Here is a 20,236-nt window from a genome sequence, read left to right on the forward strand (position 1 = left end):
GCAGGCGCTGGGGGCTGGCTCCCCTATCACCGCCCTTCCCCTGGGACTCCCGTCAACAGCCCAGCAGCACGTGGATTGGGGAAGCACTTAAGTGCTGCCTTGGTAAAACTGGAGCCCAGAATGGCAGAAACCTCTTCTTTGTGCTGCACTGCCTGGCTCCAGAGCCCAGGGAGGGGCTGAATGGTGAGGCTTCTTATAGGCTCCCCAGCAGGCAGTGTGGTACAGACTTCAGAAGAGATGGAGGAGCTGCATGCAAGACCTACCATGTGGACACAGTGACCTGCTGGGGGTGGGGACTCTTCACCTGTAGTTTTCTCTGGCTCCTGCAGTGTGCTCTGTCCGGGACACCAACCCTATATCTAAAGCAGCAGCAGCGTGGTCTTATGACAAAGGCTTGGGGGGGGGGGGCACTATTTGACTTCTGAACTCCAGTGCAGGCTTGGCCCTAAGCAAAGGGATGCGCACACAGGTGCTGTTATTCACAGAAAGCAGCTCCACATCCCAAGAGGGCAAGCCTTGGGAGCAGATCAACTGCTGGTGAAAGGCATGATTCTCCTCAGGACACCTCCCATGGTTATACACAGGCCCTGGTAGGAAGGACCAGTAAGCTTTTGCCTGGAGTTCAACACCTTCATTTTACAGCAGCTGTGGAGCTAAGTGCTACTGGAGACCAGTATCTCTGGCCTCATGGAGGCTTGGGCGAAGTCTCTGATGAGGACAGCCGTGCAGTAGCCAGAGCTCAGCTCGGTTCCTTTTACTTTCAGAGTACTTCATCCATATGAAAGTGCACTGGGGCCTACGAGCTCCTTCAGAGTTTGGGAAGTGACTTATCTAGTTACTGTTGTTCTTCGCAGTGAAGCACATAAAAAGATCTTTAGATCCTAAAATGAGACAAATGGCTAGGATATTTGTACTGTGACATTTTTCTTTTGTAAAGTGTCCCTGATGGTCAGCTTAATGCATTGTCAAGCAGCTCTACAGGGTTGGTGAGGCACAGTGTACTTGCTTGGAATACCATGGTTGGCCTGGACTGGTACCCAGAGACTAGGCACAGATGTCAGCCAACTCCCACCCTCCATCAGCAGATCTGCTCTTCCCTACTTGTACACCACAAGTACGGGGTTGCCTGGGGCAGCAGAGCTGATCATCATATTCCCAAGACATGGGAGCTGCTTTCATACTCCTGGACCCCCATTCCCTCCTCAGGAAGAGAGGACTCAATGTATCCTAAGCCATAATGTGTGGGGAGGGTTCCATGCTGTTATTAGAAACAGGCTGTGGGCTTGATGTCAAAGCTTTCTCCCATGTACGAGACCAACCCTCTCACAGGTGAATAATAAAGAACCAGGGGGAGGCGGGGCCTGGGAGTTTGTCTACACAGTGAGATCCTGCCAAGAAAAAGAAGAGGAAGGAGGGAGGAGAAGGAAGGGGAGGAAACAGGAGGAGGAGGAAGAGGAGGAGGAGGAAGAGTAGGAGGAGGAGAGAAAGGATGACCTGGGGATGGGCTGGGGAGGGAGGATTTACCTACCTGTCTTTCTAAAGCTGGTCAGTTCTTACTTCTCTTCTCTTCGTTCCTTCCTTTCTTTTTCCTTTCCTTACTTCCTCCTTATTTTAGGGGGATGCTTGGGGCATAACCCAGTGCCTCACACAAACCAAGAAGGTGTCCTGTGCCCCCACCTCTTACTATTTGTAGCCACTTTTGTGTGAATTACTCTCCCTATACAGATGAAAACAAGTAAGGCTCAGAAAGGTGGCAGAGCTAGCAAGAGCTTCCGCTTCTCCAATGCGCCTGTATAGGGGATGGGATTTCCTAGTTTGCAACTTCCTAGGGTCTGTCTAGTGAGCTGACTTGTAGGAACTAAACGGAGGGCCCATTCTGAAGAGACCCATACAATGAATCACTGGGTCCCTTTGCGTCATACAAAACAGATGGTTTCTAGCAAAAACGGACTTCAAAGTAATTTCTGTGAAACAAATGCTTCTTGCTCTGCTTTGGAATCCAAGATGCAGTCCCCAGGAGAGTTCCCCAGCCAGCACCAGCATAAATATTGGTGAAGAGCGTGCTGAGACAGCCTGGCAGATGAGGGCACTGGGGGGCAGATCTGGAACAGCATATTTGCCGCTACGGCTGCTTTTCTAGACTGCCCATAGCTGGCCAAGTGGCTGTCCTGTTCAGTTAGTCACCTCCATGGGGAGCATAGGACTTCTGCCCATGTCTAGGAAGCCTGTGCCCGCACCCCAGTGGCTCTGAGTGGCATGAGCGGATATGGTACAGGGGACAGCAGACTTTACTCTCCATTATACTAAAAGGCACAATCATAATCAGAAGCATATGTTTCCCTCCAGGACTCAGTTTCCCTGCCTACTCACTGAACTGTCCTCCCATTCCCTTTCTCTGTGTGGGTAGTTCTCAAGGTGTTGGGGGTGGACGTTGCTAAGGGGGAGGAGCTCACAGCGGGAGATACTTGGCAGTTTTGCTTTGTGTTATCTGTGATGGAGGTGTTACTGGGCTCTGGTGAGTGGAGGAGAGACATGTTGTCCAATGCCTTACACATGCAGGACAGCCCCCCCATCAAAGCGTCAACAGCGACATGCCTGAGAAGTCCTGAGCTAGGGTATTTCTGACATCTAACTGCTCAACTATTAGCGGGTCTCAATGTTAACAAACACGTTCCAGCTAGAAAAACGGCTCAATTCAGAGATCTTGTTTTTAGTAGTTACTGATTTGATAAATATTCCATCATGTCTAGGGATGCCTTAAAATATTTCAGGGAAAAAAAAAAGGAGGGGGTAAGGAGCAGGGGCTGGAACCAGATTGGCAAAATACTCATCATCAGACTTGAGTGATGGGCAAGCTCAGCAGATATGCCTCTTATACCTCTGCATATCTTGAAAATCCCCACAGTCTACGTAAAGAGCTACAACAGATAAAGGGTTCCTAGTCACCTCACCCCTGGCCTAGTCTGCCTGGCAGAGCTCAGTCCACTGGGATGCTGCTGGGAATAAGTGGGGGTAGGGTGGGGAGAGGGGAGGCTGCGAGGAAGAGGAGGCCGTGGAGAGGCAGGACAGGTGCAAGGAGGAACAGGATGGGGAATGCCCAAAGCACAGCAGTCAGTCCTAGAGGAGGGGGCAGGAAGCAAGGAAGGGAGGAAAAGGCATGTTGAGGCATGCTGGGAGGCACTGTGCAGCTCTGACAAGTCTTGAGGGAGGGCAAGATGGTGCTGGAGAAGGCAACAGGGACTGGTCGCCATGCTACGCCAGGGTTTAGGTTTCTTGTTTGTTTTTTTCAAAACAAGGTTTCTCCATGTAGCCTTGGCTGTCCTGGAACCCACTCTGTAGACCAGGCTGGCCTCAAACTCAGAGACCCACCTGCCTCTGCCTCCTGAGCATCGGGACTAAAGACATGCCTTCTCTGCCTCTTTACTCTAGATCTGTAGTGAGAAGGCTTTAAAGGCTTAAGCAGGAGTGTGGCCAAATTCTTGTTTTAGAGGCATTGGAGGAAGTTCACTTGTCTTCTCTCTGGGACCCTGGAAGGAGCAAAGGACAGTTTGGAAAGAGGCAGGGATTCCCTGAGTAAGCCAGTGACAGAAAAGGGTTGCTATCATTTGGGAAAGAAGCTGAGGTACAAAGGGACAGTGTGCAGTAAGAGCCAAGACTGCACTCAAGAGGTTCCTGTACTGTAGTGTTATTCATAACTGGCATCACAAGTGGGCTCCAGAGTGGAGGGAGAATGAAAGGTCTGCCTTAAGGAGACCAACACAGCAAAATCTACAAGCGGTCTTGAAAAGGAAAATGAATTTAGTAGCACTGCAGGTGACAACCACCTTAATGATTTGTGGCTCTCCTTCCTTTCCAAAAGAGCCACACAGGGTGACCAGAAAGAAGTGCCTGGCCCCTGCCCTCCTGGTCCCCAGTCTGATCTTGTGGAGGACAGGAGGCACTATGGTTTGCTGCACCGGCACCTCCTAGGACTGCACGCTGGAATCCTGGCCTTTCTAGAGTCTCATGGTGATCTCTGTGCCTTTGTACATGCTATTCCTTTTGCTTAAAAGCTCTTCCAGGTCTTGTCCATGTGGGAGGCTCCTATTCTCTTTCAATCTTGCAAGTTTTCTTGGGAATGATTTATGCGTCTCTCCCCAGGTAGACCAGATATCTAGCTCTTCCTTTGGCGCTTACAGTTGTCATGAACTGGAACTTCAACTCCAGGTCCTAACAAAAGGTGTGCTTTCCCTACTATATTGTAGCTGAGACCCCTGCCAAGTGTAGAACTTTGAAAGGTACACCTAATTTAATATGAAATATGCAGAAAGAACCTGATCAGAACATGGCTCATTATTCTAAAAATTAAAGCAAAGTTATAAAAGAATTTAACATCCCACATTAGCCAGTACCAAAAACTTGGTAGTGGCTTCCTGCCCTGCCATGTCAGTATCATTCAGTTTCCCTCTGCTATCTCCAGAAATAGCTGGTTACTGCACTGTTGCCTTGGAGATTAGAAGTCATTTAACTTTTTGGTCTTGGGATAGCTCCTTGAGAGGCTGGAACACAGTGTTAAGAACTGTGGCTTTAGCTTCTTGCTGTTAATTTAAGCTGGGTGCACAATTGAGGAAGTGCTTAACTTCTTGGGGTAGGGGCTGTCTTCTCAGTAATAAAGCAAACTAATGACACCTCACGCAAAGCTGGTGGTAGATATAGCACCTTGCATATTACTGGAACACGGCAATACTCAATAAACCTGAGTCACCATCCACTGTCAGCAGTAGCTGACACCTCGGGCCAGTCAGCCTGCTAACCAGCTAGAACACTGTCATTCCCAAAGCCAGCCAGGAGCCAGCCAGCCAGCCAGCAGGCACACTTACTGTAACATGATTTATCACTAATCAATACATTTAAGGAAGTTGTAAACATGTTTTTACTGATTATCAAAATCATACGCCTAATTTATTTTATGGTACCTTGCAGCAAATAAGGAACAAATTAACAATCATTTTCTTTCTACTTTGGAAAGCAGGGACAAAGAAAAAGTGTTACAAAGAGGGGTAAAGAGTGCAGAAGAAAAGGGGGCTGGCAATCCTTCCCAGCTGCAGCCACCACTGTGCCACACAAACACACCCCAGTCTCCTGAACCTAGTGACCAGGGTCCCTCGCCTCTGGACCACTCTGGAATTTAAAGTGACTCTTCACAAAGAAGCACTCAGCTGAAAAAAAAAAAAAATCAACCTTTACCAGGTCCAGGAGTCTCCAAAACCATCCCGGTGCTCATATACACAGAGCCAGAACTAAGAGGAAAATGTTGCCTCAGGTGCGCCTGATACCAGAAAATAAGCTCTGTTTGGGGATCCATTGTTTGGCTACCGGGAAAGAATGCTCAACATCTTTCCAGCCTCCTTCTTATGCTAATTACAGCCCATCAGCATCTGGACACCCACAAGCAAAATCAATCTGGCACCAGAAGCCAGCCAAAGACATTTTCCTACTATAAAAAAAACAAACACGGCTGAAACATGATTAAACACACCCGAGCATTTCCCCAGTAACCTGCAGGCTGCTGCACATAAAAAGTACATCTGATTCTACAAGGGTCCAGGAGGAAGGACTAACAAACACCTCACACCGGCAACTGCATTCTTTATGGGCACTGAACCATATACATGTTTATTTTCTGTGCTTCCCTTCCATATCCTATCTTCCAACACATTCAAGTGTTTCCACATTGAAAGAAGCCAGCAGAAAGACAACATCTTCTGTCTCGTGCTCTAAGTGAATGGTCGTGGACGCACTGGCCTCAGGCCTTCAGCTCACTCCCTCACCCTTGCAGCCCCAGGACTTCCACTATATATGGAAAAGCCACCTGGCCATGCAAACTCCCTACCAAACCAAATCACCTCCAAAGTGGCTCCTCAATCTGAATTTTCCTTGCCTTCTAAAGACAGTAACACTCCTGCAAAACAAACAAACAAACAAACAAAAAACAAAACAAAATCCAAGACGCTGGTAAAAACAGCAGTTACAAACCAGTATACACCAGATTCCATCTCTATAAAATCACACACACACACACACACACACACACACACACACACACACACACACACACGATCCCTATCCCAATATGTATATCTAAGTGAATTCTGTCCATTAGCTGTGACTAATTCTGGACGGAGGCTTGATTTTAACCTTTTCTCTATCCTTTTCCAAACTTTTCTTTACCATATTCGGAAACGGCAGCAGGATTTTCTTTTTAAAAAGCACCTGGCATGTCAGGCAGCTTCTCTGGGCAGAGAGGGAATGCGAAGAGGATGCTCAGCGTGGCTGGGTGTTCTGGCCAGTGTCCTCAACACTGGCTGAGCAACAGGACCCTGAGCTTTTAAAAACGCTGACGCTTGGGGGCTCGGTGGTTAAGATGGTTGTTTCCCAACCATCAGGATGGGAGTTCAGATTCTAAAGCCTAGGTAACAAGCCCCCAGCTCAGGGAGAGAATCCACTTCAAAGGAACTGGTGGAGAGTGACAGAGTGACACCCAATAATACCCTCTTCACAGGCTCAGGTATCCACCCATACACATGAATATGATGCCCATACAGATGCGGACATAATTAATTAGAACCTTTAGAGAAATACTGATGCTCCAAGGCTCATGCCTCAGGACTTCTGGAGACGAGAGCCAGGTCCAAGCATTTTGTCAAACCTCTTCAAGTGATACCAACCTATGGGGGTTGAAAGCTGTAAGTTGATGCCATTTTTGAAGAGGGGTCAACAGAGGGACAGAGCAAGGTTACAGAGTATCCCTAGGAGCCAAGTCAGCATGGAGCACCATGTGGCATGGAGCACCAGCTCTGGAAAGCCCCAGGTAGGGAAGATATGGTGGGCAGATACATCTTGGGTCTGAAACCAAGAGGCAGAAAAAATGAGACAGGCCAAAAAAGTTAGCACTGAGACACGGAGACTATTTATGTGGGAGTACAGAAAAGAGGCACAGCAGGAAATGGCACCAAGCAGTTTAAATCAAGTTCTCTATAGGTGAGGGGCCTTTGCTTATGATTAAAAACAAGGCTGTCACAGTCTTTGAGTTCATATATGAATCAGTTCTGTTGAATAAGAATCCCCAGCCCTAACCAAGAAGCTATTTGGAATTGATACCTGCTGGGGAAGGAAAAATTTGTTTTCTCTGATGGAGTGCCACTGGGGGTACCAAGCACTCGCTGGGACAGGACCTGTGTCTGGGAATAGCTGGTCAACATAAAACAGGCTCCACGTTTTTGTTTTTAATTGTGTGTGTGTGTGTGTGTGATGTTTTGTCTTATTGACTTTTTTTTTTTTTGGTCTGTTTCAGTTTTTTGTTTGTTTTTTTTAGAAAGACACAAGAGAGAACAGAGAAGAGAGAAAACGTGAAGTTGAGTGGGTAGGGGATGGGCGGGGCCAGAAGGAGCTGGGGGAGGGAAGGAAAACGATCAAAATATATTGTCTGAAAACAAGACAAAACAAAAAACCAAGGCCAAACAAAAGCCAGCAAGACAGTTTTGAAACCACAGAAAAACTGCTAAGTTCAGTTCCTAATAGGCTATGTGCAGCTCTGTGACCTTCTAAACTGACGGGTTCCCACACTTGTGTTCTCACCTGAGAAGTGTGGGTAATAAGATCATGTGGTGAGGATTAGGCCGAGTGGGATGTGCATTACAGTACTAAGAATAACACAGCCCTCGAATGGTGATGCCAGGAACAGCAGCCCGGCAGAGACTGTGTTGATTTTAATAACCCATCGCTCACAGTTTCTAGGTAGTTTCTGCTGTTCCTTTATTTTGGGACCCCTTAAAACCCTACAGAAGTAACCTCTAACAGTCCGGCTATCCTTCTCAGTTGATGCTGGTATTTGATTCTATAAAGGGCATAATTACATACTAAACCATTATATAAAATTTAAGCAAGATCATAAACTATTAATAACACTACAAATACAACAGAAAACATTCTATTTCCAGAATGAGAACTCTTCTAATGCTACAAAAGGGCACAGTGAGACGTGCGAAGGGAACAGGAGAAGTGTGCTCTACCCTCCCCTCGGGATCCAACATGGAATTTGTGATAAATTAGCTTAAAAGTCCAAGATAATGGAAATTAATGCTATACCTGTGACCTGTGAAAATTTGGGAGGTTCTTTTTGGTATGAAATAATAAAATTACTACCATAACAGCAACGAGAGCTAACTCTAGTGAGCACTTACCTGCGCCAGGAAGGTCTGTGTCCTGTCCCTGGTGAACTCAGATCTCACACAGCTCTGGCTCCTGTATAACGCACTAATTTCCCCTCTAAGTGCTACTCATCAGACTGGGATCAGAACGGGATCAGAGCACACTCCAGGGTGCAGGGGAGGTGTGGGTAGGGGCACAGGGCTCTATAAGATGCTGATGGTGGCCAGGCTGCCATCTGAGTCTTTACATCTGTCCCTTCTGTCTTTTCTATATGTGGCTTTCCCTGGACACTACTACTCAGCTTCTCCCGGAGTGTGTGCCTCAGGAGGCCACACTTCTAAGTTGAGGCTGTTGCCACCTGTTCTCTCCACCTGCTCCCCTCAGGTGGGATGTGGAGCCCCCCCTGTCCCCGCCCCTCCCCCGTGCATCCATCCTTCCACCTCTCACCCTGGCATAGCAAATGTCTGTTTTTTTCGGTGGGCTGTGATATGCTCTTCCCCCATTTTCCCCTTGTAACATAATGCAGGTTTCTGTCTTGCTAGCTGCACTGTGGGTTTCTCCCATCTAGAACACCTGCCTGCCTGGCACAAAGAGGAACCAATGGCCTCCCTACAGGAAAGAGCACGTGAAGCCTTGGTGACCTACTTTGGGGCATCTTTCTGGAGAAGTCAAGCCAGCCCCCACCCCTAATGAAGGGCAGGCGAGAGTGGGAGCTTGAGGCTGGGACAGAGAAGGTCTGGCCTGTCAACCAGGCAGGGATGACTGTCTCTGAAGGAAGCCAGCACTGGCACCTGCTCCCTGAGGCTGGGGACCGCATGTAGGGCATTCCCAGTCAGTACTGTGCACAGCTTAGGGGAGGACTTACCAGTCCTGCTTGACTAAGGGGGGGGATTTCAAGTTCAGACAGAAGAGATAACTTGCCCAAGGCCACTAGGCAGCCTGTGTGTAGAGCTGGGGTCTGAACGCTGCCCACAAATGCAATCCTCCTCCTCAACCCTGTGTGGCTCCTGGACAGCCAACAGAGGATCAGCACCCCCACCCCCGCCCGCCCTGGTGCTGGAAGAGGGTTTGAAGCTGACTTCAGCTCAACTTCTGCATCTGTCACTTAAAAGGTGCTTGGTAGCTGACGTGACAAAGAGAAGAAAGAAACAGCTAATTGCTGGAGCGTGGCGCATGCCTGTTAGAGGACAGCTTGCCTCCTCCCTTCCCTCCGTTACCGTGGGATGCTGTGCGGTGCGTGCAGCCTCTCTCTGTCTTCTAGGGGCAAACAAAAGAGTGTCACACTCTACTTGGGAGACACCTGTGTGTAAATCCTGAAGGACCTGAGACAGGGAGCAAGCCCTGCCACTCATGTCAGATGAGGGGAGCCCCAACCCAAGCCCGTGGCTGGCTTCAGCACCCCTGCATCCTGCCAACCGTGCTGGGGGCTGAGACAAGCTGCTGGAGGGAGAGAAAGGGAATTGATCCACAAAGTCTTTGGTTACAAGGTTTCAAACACAACACAAGACAACAGAATAGCGGGTCCGTCAGTCACGCTTAACGTCCTCAGACTTTCCTTCTCATTGTTCTGTTATGAACAAGTAACTTGTGACTTCTAAACTTGGGGAGAAGAGTTGAGCTTGCAAGCTCCGGCATGGGTTCTATGGAAAGGTGGGGACCTGGGGCTTCCTGGCAAATCCTCTCTGGGAAGGTTTTTGTCTGATGTTCCACACAGGGCTGCTGCACGGACAGCCCAGCTCCAGGACCCGCAGGGTAGAGAAACCAAGCAAAGTCTTTGTCAGGTGCATACCTTAACTACTGAGACAGCAGCCGAGCATAAGCGAGAAGCCACCCTCGCAGCAGCAGCACACTAATGAAATTGGGAGTGTATGTAGTACTCTGTGCTTTTGAATGGGCAACAAGTCAAACTCCAACAAGGAAGGAATCCAAAGTGTTTCTGGCATGACTTTCCCAGGAGGCATCGTGTGTGTGGCCTCACAGCGGACTTGGTTCTGAACACACCTATGAGCACTTTGCTCATCCTCATACCTCATAGGACGCTGCCTAGAATGCCTTGGTGCAGATTTGAGACACTGTGCTATGAGCCAGTGTTTTCAACCACACACTAAGCTTTCTGCTCTTATGGAAACATAATGGTTTAGTTATGGAAAACAAAGACTGCTACTATTTTTTACTACTCTTTCTCAGCATCTAAGTATTATTGATTTAGTGTCTCTTTTGATTGCATTGTGTTAGAGTATTTGATATTAAAAACTGCTGCTTGAGCCGGGCGTGGTGGCGCACACCTTTAATCCCAGCACTCGAGGCCAGCCTGGTCTACAAAGCGAGTCCAGGACAGCCAAGGCCACACAGAGAGACCCTGTCCCCAAAAAACCAAAAACCAAACCAAACCAAAACCCTGCTGCTTGAATTGCTGTCTTGAGCATCGTACAAAGTTTTAAGTGTATTTTGGTTTGGGATTAGGAGAGAATTCCCAAAACTTTCTGAGGTCATCTTAAACACTCTTTGGCAACTGTGTACTGTGCACTCACAGAAGTGGTATTTTCAGCCTAAACTCTGGAAAACACTGAAGATGCTCTACATCAAATATTCAGACAAGATTCACATCCATCTTTGTTAGTACACTAATTTGTTTTCGTCTTTAATAAATGATAAAACTATATATATACACACAATTGTTTTAAAGTAACTTTATGATTTATTATCAGTTAATGCTGACATTTATTTATTGATCTATTTATCTATGTGTGTGTGCGTGCATGGGAATGCGGTACCTGTGGAGTGTGTGTGTGTGTGTGTGTGTGTGTGTGTGTGTGTGTGTGTGTGTGTGTGTAAAGAGCAAGCAAGAGTCCCTCCCGGCATGACAACTGTCAAAGCACCGAACTATAACAAATCAAGGTTTTCTGACTGAGAACTCTTGTAACTACCCCAACAAAACAAATGAGGAATGGGCTGGGGAGATGGCTCAGAGGTTGAGAGCATTGGCTGCTCCTCCAAAGGTCCTGAGTTCAATTCCCAGCAACCACATGGTGGCTTACAACCATCTATAATGAGATTTGGTGCCCTCTTCTGGTGTACAGGTGTACATGAAGGCAAAACACTATATACATAAATAAATAAATCTTTAAAACAAACAAACAAACAAACCAAACAAATGGGGAAGGCAGTTCAGGCTCCTGAGAGCAAGATTAACAGCAGTGACTTTGGGAAGTGGCACTTGGGATGAGAAGTGGAGGAAGACTGAGTCCTCCTTCAGTTTACCCACCCACTGGGTGACCTGCTCACGATTTCATCAAGGCGCAGCAGCTCTGCACCCTTAGGATGGGAAATAACCCTGACCTGGAGGGGCTGTCAGCTGAGCAGCCGAGCAGCCGCCTTCCTGTGGATGCTGCACACTGGGATGACTAGTGGGCTTGCTGGTGGTCCTGGCCAGTGTCACTATCTCCTTCCCTCCAGAAGTGCCCTCTTCTCTGAGGCCTTTGCTCTGGTATCTTTAATAATAAAGTCTTCCTGTCTGGCGGGCCTTTGTAATTGCTAATGGAATTCTGTGGTTGATACCTGCACCTGCTGGGCTGTCTTTACTCCCATGTCTACTTCCTCCCTTCCTAAAACTACAAGTTTGCTGAAGGCTGGGAGTGTCTGGCTCACTTACCACCTTTACACTCAGAGAGGACTCAAGAACTGGGTTCAAGGCGGGAGCTATTAGGGCTGCAGAGCATTTCAGGGAGGTGACACGGGCAAACCGTGCACCGGAGAGGGCTGGGCCGAGACTTTCATGAGGTGGAATTCAGCTTAGGATCAACTTGCACATGGGGATCGCAGAGGTAAGCACGGGATGCTGGTTTCTGCAGGGGCTGGCAGGTGGAGTGTGGGGCTATCCGTGGGCAGCAGGAACAGAAAGAGTTGAGACAGGGAAGGAACAGGCCTGCTGAACATGTGGGTGCCATTAACCCTGACAACTGGGGATTGGGAGACCTAAGAGGTGGGAGCCGAGGACAAATGGAGGTCAAAGCCTTGAGGGGAACACCCAGGCCGGCGCTGTGAGTGACAGACAGGTGATCAGAGCGAGCAGTAGGGCTGAGTGCAAGGCAGAAGCAGGGAATGTGGAGAGAGAGCCTGGGAGAGCAGACAGGCTCCACAAGACTGGCACCCCGCTATCTTTCCTGTACACACAGGACTCGCCCCAGCCCACGTCTCTGCTCTATTTTAACCACAGCTTTAATTCCAAACGAAGCTTGCACCAAAGGCCGGCGTGTCATCTCGCGCCTCCCAAGGAGTCTTTAACAGTGCTTCCTCTTCCTCTGGGCTGGCCAAGGCCCCCTCTTGTCTGACTACAGAGAAGCCCTGCTCTTTCTGTTCTGACCTCGGCAGGATCGGAGGAGTGCTGTGGGCGCCTGGCCTGCTCTTCTGTTGTTAGAAGTCCAGGCGGCCTGGGGCGTCAGCGTGTTTCCTGACACATGAAGTCGACTAGGATCACTTAAGGCCGATCACTGACAACGGGAAAGCCTTCTTCAAAGCCTGACCTGGTATCAGCCACTGTCACTGTGGAGGAGGTGGAAACGCACGCACATGCCCAGGAAGCGTGCCACACACCTACACTGCTTGGGAGCTCACCCCCTCAAAGCTCTTAACAGCCTCCAGGGGAACCGTGTTAAAACAGCGCAATTAACTAGAACGGCTACAAACTCAATAACTCACCTACCTAATGAGGCAATACAAGGAAAATTGGGCCCATTTTAATAAGAATTTAAAAGAGAGCTGGGAAGTAAAGGTCAGATGCCATTTCTGAATCCCAGCTCTTTTCTCCTCCCTGCCTATGCCGAAGCAGTTAATACCAAGGAGACAATACACACTGTGCCATTCTTTATAAATCCAAGGAGGCAGCCAGTCACATTACTGCAGCCAAGGGCAAGTGATTCTTTCTGACCCATCCCCCACACTAAGTGCCTCCCCAGATCTATTTCTGAAGGTTTTATTATGCAAACCTGAATGGATTTCAATTACAATAATTCTTTGCCTTCTCCACCCAGACTCATGAAAGGGGAACTCAATTACCAGCAATTTGAGGTTATAAGGGCAGTTTTGTGTCCCCTCCCCTCTGGAGTCACTACCACAGAAGCTCTCCTTCCTCACCTCCTCCTACTGGCTGTGGGGCCACAGCTGGTTTAGGACACCACGATGTTCAGCATGGCCTCTCCATCAAGAAGGAGCTTTCCTAGGGGCCAGGGAGGTGGCTCATTTGGTCAAGTGCCCATCATGCTAGAGTGAATCCCAACATTCAGGGAAACTGCCCAGGAGACGGTGCTTGCCTACACTCCCAGTGATGGGGAGGCAGACCAGCTGGTTAAAGAGGCAAACCGCTGGGTCAGTGGAAACCAAGACCCCTGGCCTCCACATGCACCTGCACACACATAAACATGTATGCACACATACCATTCAGCCCTCCCATTGTCAGGCTCTTCCCATGATTTCCAGAAAGGGCTGGGTTGTGTGGCCAAGGCAAGAGTACACAAAACGGCTGACAGTTTTGTTATGAGACAGAATTAACACTTTTCAAAGCTGACTGTTTAATTGTGGGGTCTATGAGAGACATATAAATCCATCTCTCAGTATCTGGGAGGGGATTAGGCCCAGGGTCCACCACAGACACCAAAATCTGCAGCTGCCAAAGTCCCTTAAATAAAATGGCAGCCTTTAATCTCAGCACTCGGGAGGCAGAGGCAGGCGGATCACTGTGAGTTCAAGGCCAGCCTGGTCTACAAAGCGAGTTCAGGATGGCTAAGATAGATAACAGAGAAACCCTGTCTCGAAAAACCAAAAATAAATAAATAAGTAAATAAATAAAAAATAAAATAAAATGGGATGATATTTGCATATAACCCACCAACAGCCTCCCATATTTTTTAAATTATCAAGCCACACATAGCACATAGTACATAGCGCTGAGGAAGAGGTAGATGGATCTCTATGAGTTCATAGCCAGCCTCATCTACACAGCAGATCCAAGCCAGCCAAGGAAACCTGCCTCCAGTCAATCAATCAATCAATCAATCAATCAACCACCCAATCATCTCTAGATCACCATAATACCTGCTGCAATGTAAATGCTATATAAGAAAGTATTGGACTATATTGCTTCAGGAATAATGACACACACTGGAAAGAGTCTGCGCATGCTCAATACAGACAGTTCTTGTTTCTCACACTCCCAACCCACAGTTGGTGGAACTAGCCCACGGAGGTAGAGGCCATCAGAATGGCAGTCTCACTAAGTGTCATTTCACTTGGCCTTTATAAATAACCAGAGTGGGAGAGTCTAACTTCACTGTTTTATAGACGGGGAAGCTGAGGCCCAGCGAGAGGATTTAGGAATGTGCCCAAGATCACACGTGATTAGCAGTGAGCCACCTGTACCACACCAGGCTAAACTGCCACTGCAGCTGCTTGGGGAGGTGCTGAGGGGACAGGCTGAGACGGTACCAGAACAGACTTAAGCCAACCAAGATGCGTGACAAGCCCAGAACTTGCTAAGAAAGAAAAGGGGGAGTTCTGGGCGGTTTCCAGATCGGGGAACTAGCTCCCTGCCCATGATTGCTTAATTAGGAGTCTGATCCTGCAGGAAGCTTGTGCTGGGTGGGCCTTACCTATGATGAAGCTCTGCGCACGCAGGGCCCTTCAGGGTACAGCTAACTACCATCTCCAAGCCAGTATGACAAAAAATCCGACGTGCCCAGCAAAGGGTCTTATCTCCACTTGAGAAGAGGCTGGATGGCAGGCCCCCTGCTCTGGGCACACATCACTGGCAGCCACCGCTGTGGACTGCAGTCGGCTGGATGAGAGCCGCTCAAGCCTATGCCTGGCCTCAGTGAAGTCTTCCAGGGGAGTTGTTCATTTTAGCAGCCACCAAACACTTACTGTGCACTTATTATGCATCAAGCACCAGGCTAGGCAGCGGGGCCCACAGGTGACAGCACGGCCCACAGGTGACAGCGCACTGACTCTCTCGTGTCGAGGCTTAGGGGGCCAAGTCCTAGAACCAAGATCCATTAAGGAAGAGGATCTGCCTGAGCGCAGGGGTGCCCACTCTTCCTTGAGAAAGAGACATCTAACTAGGGATGACTAACCAACAGGTACCCAGGCCGATTGATGAGAGCCAAGCAGTGGAGAAAGGGGCACGGTGGAAGCCTGAGAGGAGCCAAGCATCCCTAATGGCAGGAGGCTACGTGCTGGCGTGGCACACAAACCTGGTGCACTTGCATCAGAAGGGAGGGCATGGGCAGCAATTACAGCACAGGACTTACGCACAGGACAAGGCAGGGCAAGGAAACCTGGCATGACGCGCCCTATCTAGTCCTCCTCCTCCCACTCAAAGCTTAGGGGCCAGTTTGGCAGGACACACAGCTGGCGGCTGGAGAAGGCACAGAGTGGTGCTTCGTCCTTGGGTCTCCCTTCTGCTTCTGGGTGCTGCTGTGTAGGATGCACAGCTCATCCTCATCAGCCATTACAGCCAAACATGCCTTCTAGGAGCTGTCTTACCAAGCCATTGCCCCCACTAATATAATGTTATCAGATTCCTAATGCGGGCACTCTAAAGGCAATGTACTGTCACCAGCACGCCACCGGGCACATTTTTCAGCGGGAAAACAGCTGCTCACTGAATCTGTCACTTCTTCTTCCTCTTCTCAGATCCCTGCACATCAACAAGAGCTGGCTCAGGGCTGTTTTCCTTTGCCTTCTCTTCACGCATGCTCAGAACATGGTGTCAGGTCTCTCAGTAGCAAGCCAGCAGGCTGGCCACAGCAGTGGGAAGGAAGAGCCGCTGGCTTATGAAGCAGCTTGGACAACTAGGGCACAGACCTCTGAAGCTGAAGGCACCAACAGCTCAGCTTTTAGTTCACTAATCTCACTCCCTCACTTTTTAGGTCTGGGTAGGGTGGGGTGGGGCAGGGCCAGGAGGAGGTGGCTCAGTTGGTAAGTGCTTGCCTTGCAAGCGTGAGGTCCTGAGTCTGACCCCCAGAACCCATGTACGAAGCCAGGTTGTACTGACATCAGAGATAGGAGGATCCCTGGGGCCTGCTGGCCACACTAGCTTAGCCCCAGGCCAAAGACAGATTGTGTCTCAAAAATCAAGGTACACAGCTGCTGAGGAACAGAATCTGAAGTTGTTCCCTGACAACCACAAGTATGCATACACATACATCCACACACACATTAAACCACGCAAAACTCACACACTGATCCCTGTGCAGGCTGCTTTTTCATGAGAATGAACAAGAACACCACCATCACCTCCACCGGCCATGAGGCCTAAAGGAGATTGTGAGTAACAGCCAATGGGAGCCTGGCAGGGCAGTGAACGGTGCCCGGGACTGAGCTGTCTAGATTCCCAGGGCCCCTCATTCCTTCTTCCAGGGCCTTTTCCAGCTCAGTTCCACCAGGGAAAGAAAAAAGGCTGGCAGCAGGGTTAACTCGTTTACAGCTAGCTTGGTCAATAGCTGGCCGGAATCAGATGAGGTCTCTAACTCGCTCTCCTTCTGTGTGTTGCCTCCCTGCTGCCTCCAGAGAGTTCATCTGATCACCGGGGTGATGATGTCCAAGCTTGGAAGACAAAGCCAGGTCAACCGAGACACAGACAGGAGCGTGAGGGACACGACAGATATACCAGGTGTCTAGGCCAACTCTACCAAACACTGAGGGAAAAGTCACCTGAGCCACAGGACAGCCGCTCCTCTTGACAAGACCCAATGAGTTTTCCTAGCAGCTCAGGTTTCCCTCCTCTTTGGCACACACCGCTTCCTGTCTCTCCGTACCCTCCTTCACTTTAAAATAGCCATCCAACCATGTAAATTCTCGGGTGCAAGTGTCTGCTAGCCTCCAGCGGAGCTGTCAATGCCCATAAATCGCAGGCCTTCCAGATTGCACTGCAGCTATTTACTGGGGGAGGCACGCAGCAGGCCACCAGACAATACCAGGAAGACACTGGCCTGGCGGTAACTACCCTGGTTACAGCCTCACAATTCACAGCAGCATTTTGCCAGGAGTATGCTCCATCAGGGAGGAGAGACATAAAAAGGGGAACCTGGGCTGTAAATAGTTTATTCCAGCAATTCCTGATGTTGGCTGAATCATACTTTAATACAGAAATACATGAAAGCACCACTCTGGAGGTGACATGTGTTGCCACCTCATTACTCTTTTCAAAAGGGTCTTCCATCAGAGCGACACCGCACCACAAATTACAGTGGGGACCACAAAACCTTCTCACATGTGTACAGGCCAGCCGGAGTAGAACCTCCAGGATTCAAACAAACACACAACAGGACCAACGTCCTTGGTCTCTGGGCTGCTTTGTCACGCAGGGAGTGGGAAACAGAGACGTAAACAGGTACTCTTCCTCGGCGTGACCTGCCCACCTCTCCCAGTGGCCCTCACAGTGAACGCTACCTTCATGCTCCTTCTCTGTGGTCCCCACTTTCTTGATCTTCCGGGGAGACTTCATGAACAGTGGAAAGATGGTCCGCAAGCCAAGGATGTCAACAAACTTGTGGCAGTTCTCTGTGCCTTCCGGCCCAATCATGGCATGGTCCAGCACCTTCAGGGCACTGCTCCGGGAGATCTTCTTCTCCCTGCAAAGGCATTCATTCCATAAGAAGATATATGTGTGTACACACACACACATATATTACACACACATACACACACACACACACACACACACTTTTCCCCTTTAAAGTGTACTCATTCTACTAGGGAAAAAAAAATCTCCAATAAAAACAGAACAATTAGCCAGGTGCAACGGCTGGCGCACGCCTTTAATCCATACTTGTGGAGGCAGAGGCAGGGGGATCGCTGTAAGATTGAGGCCAGCCTGGTCTACAAACAGAGTCCAGGACAGTCAAGACTACACAGAAAACCTATGTCTCTAAAAAAAACAAAACAAAACCCAACCCAACCCAAAAACAATCCAAAAAACAAAACAATTAAATGCTCATGGTAAAAGAAAAAAAAATGGTTGCCTTATGATCTATCTAAACAGATTACTACTATATACGTTAATAGGGGGATCTGGAATAGGAAGACTTATTATTTTTTTCTTTTTTTAAAGACAGGGTCTTTCCATGCAGCCCTGGCTGTCCTGGAACTCACTCTGTAGATCAGTCTGGGTTTGAACTCAGAGACTCTGCCTCCCAAGTGCTGGGATTAAGGCGTGCACCCCTATATCCACGGGAGAATAAAATCTTATGTTACACATGGTAATGTTCATTCCCATGTGAAGTGTTCTGGCGATTCTGTGGGAAATGCGTCGGAAGCAGGTCAAACGGAGTGGTGTCGGGTCCACATCTGCTTTGCCCACTTAACATGTGCAACTCAATGGTATCAGTGTGTGTGCCAAACATGTGACCACCCCACAGCCGACTGCAGAGCCACACCATGGACAGTGACAAGGATTCCACTTTCTCCACACCTTGAACACTTTTGAATTTTGAGTTCTAGTTATCCTAGTTGATGTAACAATGCTGTCTCCGAGCATGTATGTCAGGGAGCAAACATGCCACGGTATGTGCGGGAGCCAGTTCTCCACTTCCATTGTGTGGGTTCTAGAGACCCAACTCAGGTCTCCAGGCTTGGCAGAAAGTGTCTTTCCCCACTGAGGCCCATCACTATGGTTCTGATCTACATTTCTGATAGAGTCAAGCATTTAATATGTTTAGGCATTTGTTTTTGGGAAAATATCCACTTAGATGCTTTGCTCATCTTTGTTTGTTTGATCAGTATTTTTTTTTAGACCAGGCTGTAGACCAGGCTGGCCTTGAACTCACAGAGATCTACTTGCCTCTGCCTCCTGAGTGCTGGGATTAATAAAGGCATGTGCCACCATGTCTGACTTTCCTTACTTTCTTCTCTCTCTCTCTCTCTCTCTCTCTCTCTCTCTCTCTCTCTCTCTCTCTCTTTTTACAGATTTATTTATTTATTATTACGTATACAGTTATCTGTCTGCATGGACACCTGTAGGCCAGAAGAGGATATCAGATCACATTACAGATAGTTGTGAACCACCATGTGGTTGCTGGGAATTAAACTCAGGATCTTTGGAAGAGCAGGTGGTGCTCTTAACCACTGAGCCATCTTACTTTCTTAACAGTATTATTTGAAGAATAAAACTTTCAAATTTTGGTAGAGGTATCTAATTTTGTCTTTTGCTATGATATCTGAGGACCCATTGCCACATCCAATGTCATAAATGTTTACCCTATATTTTCTTCCTGGAGCTCTTACAGTTAGGCCTCTGATCTTTTTGAGTTAGTTTTGAATGTGAAGTAAGGCCCAGATTCAATCTTTCACATCAGAATACGGGACTGTCCCAATATCATTCAGATGTGAGACTTTAATTTTGATGGTCTTTCATCATGTAGCCCAGGCTGGCCCCAAACTTCTGAAGGGCTGGGATTATAGGCACACACCATCACAGCAAGTTGATTTAAAATCTGTGTTTCTTGCAGGGAGCAGTGTGACATATTCCTTTAATCCTAGTTCTCAGGAGGCAGCTATCTTGGAGTTGAGGCCAGTCTGTATTCCTGGCAGGTCAGCCAGGGCTACACTGTAAGACTGTGTCTCAAAAAGTAAATAAAGAAGACAAGTATCGGGGTGCACACTTTTAATCCCGCCACACAGGAGGCAGAGGCAGGCAGATCTCTATGACGTCAAAGCCGGCCTAGTTTACACAGTGAGTTCCAGGCCAGCCAAAGCTACATAGTAAGACCCCATCTCAAGAAATCCCCAATAAAATAAAACAATGTATTTCTGCTAAATTTACTTCTAGGTATTTTGCTATTAATATTGTTATACATGGCAACCACACCTTCAGGAAGCCCGGCTCTGGAGACTTTTTTCTTCTTCCTTCCTTCCTTTTTTTTTTTTTGTTTTTGTTTTTGTTTTTTTTTTTTTTGAGACAGGGTTTCTCTGTGTAGCCTTGGCTGTCCTGGACTCACTTTGTAGACCAGGCTGGCTTTGAACTCACTGAGATCAGGCTGCCTCTGCCTCCCTA

The 20,236-nt window shown here is 48.4% G+C and overlaps 1 protein-coding gene across 1 annotated transcript in view; it reads right to left on the reverse strand.

Moving 5' to 3' along the window:
• CTNNBL1 (catenin beta like 1) overlaps positions 1 to 20,236 on the reverse strand; it is a 155,000-nt gene that overhangs the window by 34,581 nt on the left and 100,183 nt on the right. The window contains exon 11 of the mRNA XM_084777227.1: positions 17,635 to 17,816. Within this exon, the coding sequence (XP_084633353.1) occupies positions 17,635 to 17,816 (182 nt within the window). The remainder of the gene's footprint in view (positions 1 to 17,634; positions 17,817 to 20,236) is intronic.

The sequence above is a fragment of the Acomys minous genome, assembly GCF_964271855.1.
Source record: "Acomys minous genome assembly, chromosome: 3".
Taxonomy (NCBI): domain Eukaryota; kingdom Metazoa; phylum Chordata; class Mammalia; order Rodentia; family Muridae; genus Acomys; species Acomys minous.